This window comes from Citrus clementina, unplaced genomic scaffold, assembly GCF_000493195.1.
Source record: "Citrus clementina cultivar Clemenules unplaced genomic scaffold, Citrus_clementina_v1.0 scaffold_4, whole genome shotgun sequence".
Lineage (NCBI taxonomy): Eukaryota > Viridiplantae > Streptophyta > Magnoliopsida > Sapindales > Rutaceae > Citrus > Citrus x clementina.
This window is the reverse complement of record NW_006262274.1, coordinates 24,916,604-24,927,387: the sequence shown is the minus strand read 5'-3', so window position 1 is coordinate 24,927,387 and position 10,784 is coordinate 24,916,604. Positions and strand designations below refer to the sequence as shown.

Sequence of the window (10,784 nt, the reverse complement as noted above, 5' to 3'; positions counted from 1 at the left end):
ATGGAATTTTTAACTTCCGTAATTACGTCGAGACTAGAGGGTGAGGGTACGTGCGCGTGAAATGAAATCTGTCAACTCAACTGGGCTCGACTCAACTGAGTAATAGAATTAGTTCCTCAAGTCAAGACTTGTTCCGTGATAACTCTGGTGATCTGTCCAAAAATGGCAACCGCTTCTTTCTCTAACCTCCCGACACGCGCCTTTTCACCAAGCTACCATAACCGCCACCAGAGTTTTGTTATCAATAACATCACCCGCCAAATCCCCAATCCCCACCTCATTAATTTCTCTCTCACATGCACTTCCAGTACGCCTAATAAAAACAAAACCTGCCGCCCAACGGTCATTTTTGCCTCGGGCGGCGGAAAAGGCGGAGGTGGTAGCTGGGGGAGCGGAGGCGGCGGGGGTGGCGGTGATGATGATGCTGGTTTCCACAACTGCACTGAAGCCATCTTCGCTCTGGCAAAGGTATCATCTTTTCTTGTGCGTAATGTATATGTATTTCATCGTAAGTTCAATGAGTATGTATTGATTCTATGTTTATACTTGATACGTGTTTGTTGTATAGGCGGGAAGGACGTTGGGGGACTTACCGAAGGATTTGGCGGGAGCAATCGAGGCAGGGCGGGTACCCGCAGCCATTGTTAAGAGGTATCTTGAGCTGGAGAAGTCACCTGTATTTCGGTGGCTGCTTAATTTTGGTGGTTTCAGGGAACGCTTGCTCGCTGATGATTTGTTCTTGGCTAAAGTTGCCATGGAGTGTGGAGTTGGGGTCTTCACTAAGGTTTCTGAATTTTCTAACCTCTGCCTCCACCTTTTTTAATTGATATTCCATTTTATTAATTAATTATATCTGCTTTGCTGTTATGATTTTATCTGAAAATTTGATCTCGGCTTGACTTGACTTGTTGATGATTTCTGTGATGCTCTTCCTTGACTAATCCTGGAATTTCCCTCTTATTACGTGTGTTTCGGTATTAAGAATTTAATGATGAAAAGTGCTGGCCATGTGTGAACCAACTTCATTTGGGCTCCTGGTTGGTTGGTATTTCTGGGCAAATAGTCCGGATTAGCTTGTGATCTTTTTGGGGACTTTCATATCAAGTTTTGCTAAATTAATCACATTATCCTGTACTTGCTTTATAAGTAAGACGTTGTATGTTTGGGCTTGTTTTAGAAGCTTTTCTAGGGTAGAAGTCTGTCCTCTCATTTTTCTTTGACTATTGGAGGCTTATTTCTGATGTACAAAATGAAGTATTCGTATCTTGCTTCCTTTTCAGACTGCTGCAGAATTGGAGAGACGCAGAGAAAATTTTTCCAAGGAGTTAGATTTTGTTTTCGCTGATGTGGTATGTACGTCATCTTTTGTGCTGTAGCTTTACTTTCTGCATTAAACTGAATGTGCTAGTAATCTGATACCCCAACTTAGGGCCAGTTGCCCTTATTGTGGGAGAAAAATTCTCCTAAAATATAGATGTAGGGCAGCTATGCTGCGGTTAAAATTGGGACTGGGAGCATGGAATTAAAAATTAGAAGCAACCTGCCCAAACTTACCTAAGATACATTTTTTCGTGGTTACTAAATAAGTCTTGTTTCAGTGGATTCAGAACCCATAAGTGCTTCAAATTGTCTCCCATATTTGCAATATGTAAAGTTTTCTTTTCATGCAGTGTGTTTACTACATAGCAAACATTTCACTCTTTTTCTCATGTTTTCTTCTTATTGTATTTATTTTGGCATTGTCATTTAACTTGACTTTTTGTAATATCATCTATTTCTCTAATCAATAGCTAATGCATCCTAGGTAATGGCCATAATAGCAGATTTTATGCTTGTCTGGCTTCCTGCTCCCACTATTTCTCTTCGACCTCCTCTTGCAATGAGTACAGGACCAATTGCTAAGTTCTTCTTCAACTGTCCTGATAATGCGTTCCAGGTTCTCACCAATTATTTGAAAAATTTTGTTTCCATAAACAGTCATGACGGCATATAGCCTGATATTGACTTCTAAGATCTTCTGTGCAGGTGGCATTTACTGGAACATCGTATTCCCTTATACAGAGAATAGGTGCAATAGTGGTATGTATCAGCTTGCCAAAGAAATTCAGGCAGTCATTTTCATGGAAAGTGGGAACTATTAGTAGTTTAATAATAGGAACTGATAATAGCTCAATCTGTTGTGCAGCGTAATGGGGCGAAATTATTTGCAGTCGGGACCAGTGCCTCTCTGGTGGGTCAACAACTGAATATTGAATGAAATACATTTATTTTGGCCTTTTGTAGTTATACTATATCTAATTGGATAATTAAACCACCTTCCTTGAACCCGGTACATTTCGACCGTCCATCAAGAATGAATGTTTCATTATAAAATATGTATGGAGATAATGTGACCCTTGTATTGCTTTTGTCATTAAAGTTATCCCTCTGAGTTAAATAATAGTTTGTGATTGCTTAATTATCATGCAGTTTTGAACTCTTGATTTGTTCCTTTCTCTGTCAACATATTCTGGAATTCTGGATGTAGCAGCGTTTGACTTATAACATCTTCTTTCAGGTTGGTGTAGGCATAACGAATGCTTTGATTAATGCAAGAAAGGCCCTCGATACATCTTTTGCTGGTGAAGCAGAGGATGTGCCTATAATTTCAACTAGTGTTGCATATGGTGTTTACATGGCAGTTTCTAGCAACCTAAGGTAAAACTATCAGCATATTGTTTAACTTTCACCATGAAGGTACTCAAAGTTTGTGTATATTATGTATAAATTTTTTAGCTAATGTCTGGATAACTATTCTGGATTATGTTTGAAAATATTATAATATAATGTTTCTAAGTACGCTGTAACGGATCATGGGCATTTATTGTTTACCAGGTACCAAGTACTTGCAGGAGTTATTGAACAACGGATTCTAGAGCCATTGCTACACGAAAACAAGATTATACTTGCTGCAATCTGCTTTGCCTTTCGAACTGGCAACACATTCTTGGGGTCATTGATGTATGATATTTCAAGCTTTCCTGTAGTCTAGCATCATATTATAACTACTTGTTGCATATTTCTTCATTTCAATGATCGAAATTTCCATCTGATCAGGTGGGTGGATTATGCACGGTGGGTTGGAATCCAGAAGATGCGAGAATAGTGCATATAGGGTGGAGACGCTTGTTTACTCTGTTGTCTGTTAACCTATTTTTAATAGGTGTTGATTTTTAAATGCAATCAGAGAATACAAAAGAACGGACAACTTTTGAGCGATGTTTTTGTTTGTTTCATTCTATAAAGCCAAGGCCACGGTTATAAACTCCCAATCATGAAGCTTACAGAGCATGATAATGAGCCCCCTCAGCTTTCTATTGACGTCATTTCCTGAAACTTTCAAGTGCAGGATTCTATTTCCAGGATCTGCAGCCTAGTTACTACAGTAGATTGGTCTGCTTACATCCACAACTTCAATATCGAGCTGGCCCAGCTTTCTACTGATTTCATTTTCATTTTCATTTCCTTAAACCTCAAATGTAGCACGCAGCTTTACCCATTAGATTAGATTGTCCTGCTTTACATCCTCAACTTCAATAAGATTTCCAATCTCCAAATGCTGAAGTGTTACAGGCTTACGGTTGATGCGATAAAGGACACATGTTCGTTAACTTAGAGCAATTGCAAATAGCAAATGAGTAATGATAAGAGTCAACTTTTAACCTCTTCTCAATTCCACATATGAAGAAATAAAAATTAAAATATTTTAATGAATGCTCTTAAAAGTTTAAATTAATAATAAAATTACTCAAAATTAGGCCTCATTAGAGTTGAGGAATCGAGGTGGGCTCCGGGGTGCATATGTCATTTTCCTTAGCAAAATACACTGGCTCTGTTAAATATCTTAACTTTCACGTCTGTAGTTCTAGTTCAGTAGGTATGTTTTTTTCCTTAGACGTTGAATGATTGTTTATTTATAATATTTAACCTAAGTGAAATAAACCTAAACAAAAGGGTCCTGAATGAAAGTTATCGCCGCGGCAGACTGAACCTCCAAATAAATTAAGAAATCAAAATTAAAACCCTAACTTTTTTTTTTCAATGGAATTAAAACCCTAACTTAAAGCAACGGAAAAAAAAAAATTACCCGAGCAAAACTAAACAGAGCAAGATGACGCAGAAAGGGAACCTATTCAAAGGCCAACAGAAGAAGAAAACGGTACCTCCCAATCGCCATGGCAAAATCATTCAAGCTCGCAAAGGTAAGTGAATTTTTATATAATATTTCTAGTTCATGGGAGTGTTACTGTTAGTGAATTTGATGCTTGATTATGAAGGGAAGCGATATGTGAAGCCCTCAAAAATTACAAAGGACATGGACGTTGATCGTGTACGTTCCACTTCTCTTACCCTTTATTGTAGCTTTACATAATAAATCCTTAATTTTCGATAAGAAAGCTTCAATTTTTTGTTTGGATTAATTAGACTTTGGATCCTTTACGAGGTGGGAATACTTGATAACTGCACATGAATGATTTTATCTTGTAAATTTTGTTAACAATGGTTGAATTCTCAATTCTTAGTGTGACTTTTTTGTGTGAACGAAGCTGCTGCATTTGTGCGTTGTTTACTTTGCCTATTTATACTTCTCTTCATATAGTTGCAAGGAATTTCTTCCCCAAATTCATTAGCTTTATGGCCACCTGATTTTTGAAACTCAAGTGTTCTATTGGTTTCGGTTTAGGCTGTTCGTTGGGTTAGTGAGTTGAGTTTTGACTGGGTGTAGGAATGATACCCTTCTCTTTTATGAAGCTTCACTTGCTCACTCTGTATTTTGAGATTCTCTGAAGTGGCCTTTTATTTAAGAATTAATTTGAGAATGTGAGTTGATTAGGGAACGTATTAACATAAAAGAGTTAACTTCTGATTTTAGATTGTAGGTGGCTTCTCTTCCTTCTAATTGTAGCACTTGTTATCACGTTGATAACAAGATTGTTCAAGTATTAAGCTTAGCATATCCCTTCAAGATTGTTGTTTGTTTAATTTGTGGAGACCAAGATTTGGGGGATTTAGGTAGTCGTATATTATTACAGCACTTATGTAGTTAAAAAACTTTTGTTACTGCTGGGTTAAACTTGAAGGTTTTTCTTCTTATCCTGAAATTTAGTTACAAAAGAAGCATCTAAAGTTACCATGTATTGTTGTTTGTCAGTATATTCATCCAGTATAGATTTTGGATGACACACCATATAAAGACCGATGGATTACTGTTACGAGCTATGAATTTTCGGTTTCTTACTCATTGTTTGCTTGTGTGTTTCTACTGAAACATGCAATTCCCCAAATTGTTTTGTATCATCAGATTCAAGTGTAATGGCTGTTAAGGTATTAGGCCTACAGTATGTTATCATACTTTTCTGAGGGTACGACATATTTTCATAGCTGAAGGCCTTTTTTCTCTCTCATATGACGAAATCAGGAATTGACGAAATTCATAAACCACTGCAACGAGGTGAAGGCAGCCACTCTTGCTAACAAGGAAGGTGGCCAGCTAAGCATTGTCAAACCACCAGCTGAGTCTTCTGCTACCGCTGGTAACAAAAAAGATAGCCAACCAGAGACTGCAGAAGCATAGATAGAGATATTCAGCCTTCCTGGAAATACAAACTTAACTACCTTTAATGCTGAAGATCGATTGTGTTGCGATGTGTCCTTGTTCTAAATTTCCGTTACCAGATTTGGGAGCTCCACCGTATGTTGCTTCTGCTTTGCTGTGGAGTCTCAGCAGTTTTGTGATGATGCCATGCTATTACTACCAGAATGTATTTTAATTTTATATTAAAGAGGGATTCAACGGTATGGAGTTTGGAAGTAAAAGTGAGTGTGATAAATGAAGAAAGTTCATTGCACTATTTCAGTTTGGGCCTCAGAGATTCAGAAGCCCATTTTTGGTGAAGGTTGAGTTATTATTATTATTATTTTTTTTTTCACACAAGGGTTTCCTCTTCGTGCCATTTCCCAGCCACTAATGAGCTAAGTAGGTTCTACTAGAAGCTACAGACAAGCTGAAGTGGATCCATGTCATCCACTTTTGACTAAACAATAATCACGTTTCTTTGACGTCACTAAAGTCCGAAATTTGGTTTAGCACTTATTAGCTTTCCAGTCACGTGACCAATTTTTATGTCTCAGATTCCAACGGTAATAGTAGGAATGGGGACACCTTATCAATCTTCGACACGTCACACTCACACCAAGGCTACTTGGCTTGGCTTCGCTTGGCTTCTCTTGCCAAGTGCCTGTATTTATTTTTTGGGAGCCACTATGGTACATTTCATGTAACAAACACACTCCACAACAACCACATAAATTATGACCCCATATAATTTATGTGGTTGTTATGAAATGTGTATGTTACATGAAATATAACATAGTATTTGCCTTATTTTTTGGGCACGAAATGAATGTTGCACGCAACAACAACAACAACAAAAACAAAAATTTAATGCTTCCACCTTCGTGTGATATCATATGGGGAATCATTTAAATGACTTTAATATTCTTCTTGGAATTTCTCAGCTGTGGTCCATTCTTCAGAGTCTCGAATTCTGCAATTACTCCAGCACCACATATAAAAAAAAAAAAAATCAATACTGTATACTTTTCTTAAATAGGAATGGGAACTACTTGTATACTTTCTCAAATATTTACTGTCTTTAAAGATTACACAAAATATAACAGTTCAAATGATATTAAAACTTTTTTTTAAAAAAAATTCTGATTTAATTGCATCAAATAATGGCAGGTTGCTGTGTCTTACACGGCTTGCAAAGTTATGTGAAAACAAACGATGCCCAGATGATAAGATCGGGTGCTTTCTCGTCCCTTTCCCCTCCTTTTTTATTTTTTTGGGGTGGTGGAAAGAAGGCCCCTTTTCATCATCATCCACTAAACCCAAATCTTCACCTTAATTGATAAATCCAATAAATAAAAAAAGTATGGTATAAATCTAACAATAAATTCATAAATTTCAATTTATGAATTCAACTCATATATATATATATATCATCTCAGCAGGGGAAGACTAATTTATGGTGAGACTAATAAGTCATATTGTTTTAATAATTCATAATGTCAACTCCATTTACAAATCTGAGCTATTCTGCAATAAAATTGATTCAGCTGCATATTTTAAATTATGAATGTAAGACATTTACAGACTTCGGTGGTATAAATATATCAATGTTTAAAAACATTTGGTCTTTTATACATACTGTGATGTGATTTGGTTAAGAGAAAAAAAAAAAAAAATCAGCAAAAGGAAAGAAAGTAACCATGAGTCTTAGGTCTTATTTGGCATGTTTAATATACTGTGACCTGATTTGATTAAAAGAAAAAAAAAAAACAAGAAAAGAAAAAAAGTAACCATGAGTCTAAAGTCCTATTTAACATTAAGTTGCTTAACTTTAAAGTTACACTTATAGTGATATATAAAATAAAAATTAATAATATATTATATAAATATTATTTTTTAAATAATAATTTTAATAAAAATATTATAAACTTTTTATTATATAAATAATAAATCGAATTAACTTTACTTTTAAACTAGATCAGCTACTGTATACCTAAGTAAGACTTGAATAGCGTAAATTTTAATTAGAAATTTATCATCAATCTTCGAGATATATCTCCCAAGGCAATTTCATTGGAGCTGAGCTGCACCTCAGGCATACAGAGTAAAAATGTCCTTTGGCTACGCGCAACACGTGCCAAATGACACATGCTGTAAAATCCTACTCTCATTGGTTCGTATGCTCCACTCGCCGTTTGAAGATCTACAAACTCTTGAGGCGTGGGTCCCCGCCTTTATGGCGTCGTAACAAAATTGTTATCTTTTTGAAATATTTTAATTTATGACAGTCAAAAAGCACCACGAAACTGAAAAACACAAGCCCAAGAAAAGCCAATAACATCTCCAAATAACACGACACACACGTACAAAAAATCCAACGAGAAGGAGGACAACAGTAACATTTCAGAATTCAGACATCATCACCGCCGCCGCCACCGTTAGCCGTTAGCAAACTGACGTCATCCCTGCCGCCATGGGCGCCTCTGACCCTGTAAGCTACTACATGTTGTTTATCATACCGTTCATAATCTTAAATTATATATATAATATCATTAATTTGTTGCTTCCGTTACGCTAATTAAGTTTAAAAATTATGTGTTAGGTGGTAGAGAGAGAGACTCAAAAGAAAGAAGAAGAAGGAGGAGGAGGAGAAGAAGAAGAGGAGGAAGTGAGGGATGTGGAGAAAGGAGAAGTGGTTGTTGAGGAAAAAGTGGTGGATAGCAATTCCAATGTTAATATTAATGATGAGCAAAGAGGGTTTAATGCGTCAATGATGCAAACACTGAACCCAACAAATCCTTTGAGGATTGTTATTAATGGTGGCAGAAGAGTTACAGCTCCAAGAATTGCTACTCCTCCACCTTCTCAGCCTTCTCGCCAAGCTCCAAGAATTGCTACTCCTCCACCTTCTCAGCCTTCTCGCCCCCGTTCTATTTCTACATCTCCTCCAGCACCAACTCCAACACCTCAAGTAAGTTCCTTTTTTTTTTCCGCTTTTCTTTCTTTCTTTCTTTCTTTACAAAAATTAATCAACTTTTGGTTCTTAATATATTGAAATTTTCAAGAATTATTTTTTCCGCTTTTGTGTCCACAGCAGGCATCACGAACAGCGCTGAATTCAAAAAAATACACCAACAAAATATCTCTGTTTCTCTTTGTTCTGCACATGATTCTGGCTATTGGGTTAGTGGGTTTTCTTGTGTTCAAGGGAATTCAAGGGCTAATTTTAGCATCTGAATCTATTAAAAGAAAAGAGAAAAGGGTATTGAAGTATTTGTTGCCACAAGTTGAAGCTGCATCTCTTCTAAGCATTTCTCTTTCATTTTCATGGCAAAAGGCAGTCAGGGTTTGGCCTAAATTTATGGTTCATTTCATATTATGGAGCTCTTTCTTCTTGTCGCTTTCCGCTGGAATTCTCCTAATTTGCTTCCAAAAGCCTGCTACCGATGGGGTTGGTGTTTGCTTCATTGCCTTTGCAATTGGCAATGGTTTGTATGCTTGTTGGGTTAGTCAGCGAATTGGGTTCTGTTGCAAGGTTCTGATCATATCGTTACAGCCCGTTTCAAAATTTTCTGACTTGAATCAACCCACTTATTGGATGCTTGGAACCGGTTTCTTGTGGATGTCCTTCTGGATCTTAGCTGTGATTGGAGCCTTGAATTTTTACTTTCCTCCTTTAATCATCATCGCATTGGTATTGAGCTTGGCTTGGACTACTGAAGTTATGAGGAATGTTGTTAATCTTACAGTCTGTAGAGTGATTTCCTTGTATTATATACTAGGAATGCAGTCTAGTACTCAATTTTGCTTCCAACGAGCCTTGACTCAGAATCTTGGAAGCGCTTGTCTTGGATCTTTGTTTGTGCCGACAATTGAAGCTCTGAGAATTGTCGCCCGGGGTTTAAATTTACTTGAGGGAGAAGATGAGTTCATGTTTTCATGTGCACACTGCTGTCTTAGAATCATGGAATCCATCTTCAGATGTGGCAATGGCTGGGCCTATGTGCAGGTAACTCACTTCTCATTTTCCTTCAGAATTTCCACCGCGTGAACCTCAAGAGTATTTAACTTGATTTCAGATTCAGTAAATGAAACGCTAAGTGTCTTTCCCCAATACATTCTATAATCTTTAAGAACCCTAGGATTAACTGTTCATGAGAATTTTGAATTGTTGGAAAAGTTTTTTGTTCAGTTGTATTATAATATACAGTCCTGTCAACTCCGTTTTCTATTGCAATTATCTAACAAAAATTTGAAAGAAATACTGTTATAATCATTGTGGTCCATCCTCAATCGTATCTGCAACTGTATTCAGGGTCAATGGCTTAAGTTTATAATTTATCTTTAGATATAATAATGCTAACTCATCTTCTAACCGCTGCCTGCAGATAGCTGCATATGGCAAAGGTTTTGTACAGGCATCACAAGACACATGGGCGCTCTTTGAGAGGCAAGAAATGGAACCCATTGTCGATTCCGACATTACCAGCTCAATCTGCTTTCTCACTGGAGTCTGCAGTGGTTGTATTTGTGTCATAGTCACGGCTGCTTGGACTGCCAAAGTTCACCAACCCTTCACTGCCACCATTTCACTCCTCACTTTCATTATCGGATATCTCATGGTTAGTTTCCCCTTTCCGATTAGTCTCATTGCATTATCGTTTCAACATGGGTATTCCTTAATCTCAATGATTGATTTGTTTATAAATGCAACGCCTCAGACCAGGATAGCAATGGCATTGCCACAGGCCTGTGTGAGTTGCTACTATGTTTGCTATGCACAAAATCCTGATAACAGATTATTTGACTCAACAATCAAGGATCGTCTCTCCTTGATGAAGGCCGGCCGTGACGTTGTCGTACCGACACCTCGAGTACCGCATCGATTTAGAGAAACTTAGCTCATAAATTAAACCATGATTTTTCCCTTTTTAAGTGTAACCAAAAATGGTTAATTGAGCATGCTTTAAGAGATCCCTCTAAATGGGGATATGATGGCTCCCTGTAACCAATGAGGCTCCAGGTAAATTTATCAAGAATAGTTGAAGTGGGGATGATACTTAATAATGGTGACAACAAATTTTGATAGCGAAATTTCAACTTTCATGGGATGTCTTTTGATTATGGGAGAAATATGGAATGCCCACTCAAACATTCCAATCAACAAGGA

At 37.1% G+C, this 10,784-nt stretch overlaps 3 protein-coding genes across 5 annotated transcripts; all 3 read left to right on the top strand.

The window, feature by feature from the left end:
- Positions 1 to 40: 40 nt before the first annotated feature.
- Positions 41 to 3,305, top strand: LOC18045684 (protein RETICULATA-RELATED 4, chloroplastic). Of its 2 annotated transcripts, XM_006438889.2 has the most exons (9): positions 41 to 468; positions 569 to 784; positions 1,281 to 1,349; positions 1,805 to 1,936; positions 2,026 to 2,079; positions 2,186 to 2,230; positions 2,558 to 2,697; positions 2,875 to 3,000; positions 3,097 to 3,305. In XM_006438889.2, the coding sequence occupies exons 1-9, from the start codon at positions 163 to 165 to the stop codon at positions 3,143 to 3,145; spliced, it is 1,137 nt and encodes a 378-aa protein (XP_006438952.1). In that variant the 5' UTR covers positions 41 to 162; the 3' UTR covers positions 3,146 to 3,305. The 2 variants fall into 2 exon arrangements, with proteins under 2 accessions (XP_006438952.1, XP_024042449.1); XM_024186681.1 differs by lacking the exon at positions 1,281 to 1,349 and having other exon boundaries at positions 70 to 468.
- Positions 3,306 to 4,063: 758 nt separating this feature from the next.
- On the top strand, positions 4,064 to 6,010 carry LOC18045683. Its single transcript, XM_006438888.2, has 3 exons — positions 4,064 to 4,241; positions 4,317 to 4,369; positions 5,459 to 6,010. The coding sequence occupies exons 1-3, from the start codon at positions 4,151 to 4,153 to the stop codon at positions 5,612 to 5,614; spliced, it is 300 nt and encodes a 99-aa protein (XP_006438951.1). The 5' UTR covers positions 4,064 to 4,150; the 3' UTR covers positions 5,615 to 6,010.
- A 1,882-nt stretch (positions 6,011 to 7,892) lies between these two features.
- On the top strand, positions 7,893 to 10,708 carry LOC18045682 (protein PNS1). Of its 2 annotated transcripts, none has more exons than XM_006438886.2 (5): positions 7,893 to 8,105; positions 8,217 to 8,585; positions 8,712 to 9,623; positions 10,003 to 10,236; positions 10,336 to 10,708. In XM_006438886.2, exons 1-5 carry the CDS (start codon positions 8,088 to 8,090, stop codon positions 10,513 to 10,515), a joined length of 1,713 nt encoding a protein of 570 aa, XP_006438949.1. In that variant the 5' UTR covers positions 7,893 to 8,087; the 3' UTR covers positions 10,516 to 10,708. The 2 variants fall into 2 exon arrangements, with proteins under 2 accessions (XP_006438949.1, XP_006438948.1); XM_006438885.2 differs by having other exon boundaries at positions 8,709 to 9,623.
- The last annotated feature ends 76 nt before the right edge of the window (positions 10,709 to 10,784 follow it).

Coding starts and splice junctions, on each gene's coding strand:
- LOC18045684 (XM_006438889.2), top strand. CDS start 163: ATGGCAACCGCTTCTTTCTCTAACCTCCCGACACGCGCCTTTTCACCA. Junction 1,350..1,804: donor ATTTTGTTTTCGCTGATGTG/GTATGTACGTCA, acceptor AATGCATCCTAG/GTAATGGCCATAATAGCAGA. Junction 2,698..2,874: donor GCAGTTTCTAGCAACCTAAG/GTAAAACTATCA, acceptor ATTGTTTACCAG/GTACCAAGTACTTGCAGGAG.
- LOC18045683 (XM_006438888.2), top strand. CDS start 4,151: ATGACGCAGAAAGGGAACCTATTCAAAGGCCAACAGAAGAAGAAAACG. Junction 4,242..4,316: donor AATCATTCAAGCTCGCAAAG/GTAAGTGAATTT, acceptor TTGATTATGAAG/GGAAGCGATATGTGAAGCCC. Junction 4,370..5,458: donor AGGACATGGACGTTGATCGT/GTACGTTCCACT, acceptor TGACGAAATCAG/GAATTGACGAAATTCATAAA.
- LOC18045682 (XM_006438885.2), top strand. Junction 8,586..8,708: donor CACCAACTCCAACACCTCAA/GTAAGTTCCTTT, acceptor TTGTGTCCACAG/CAGGCATCACGAACAGCGCT. Junction 10,237..10,335: donor TCATTATCGGATATCTCATG/GTTAGTTTCCCC, acceptor GCAACGCCTCAG/ACCAGGATAGCAATGGCATT.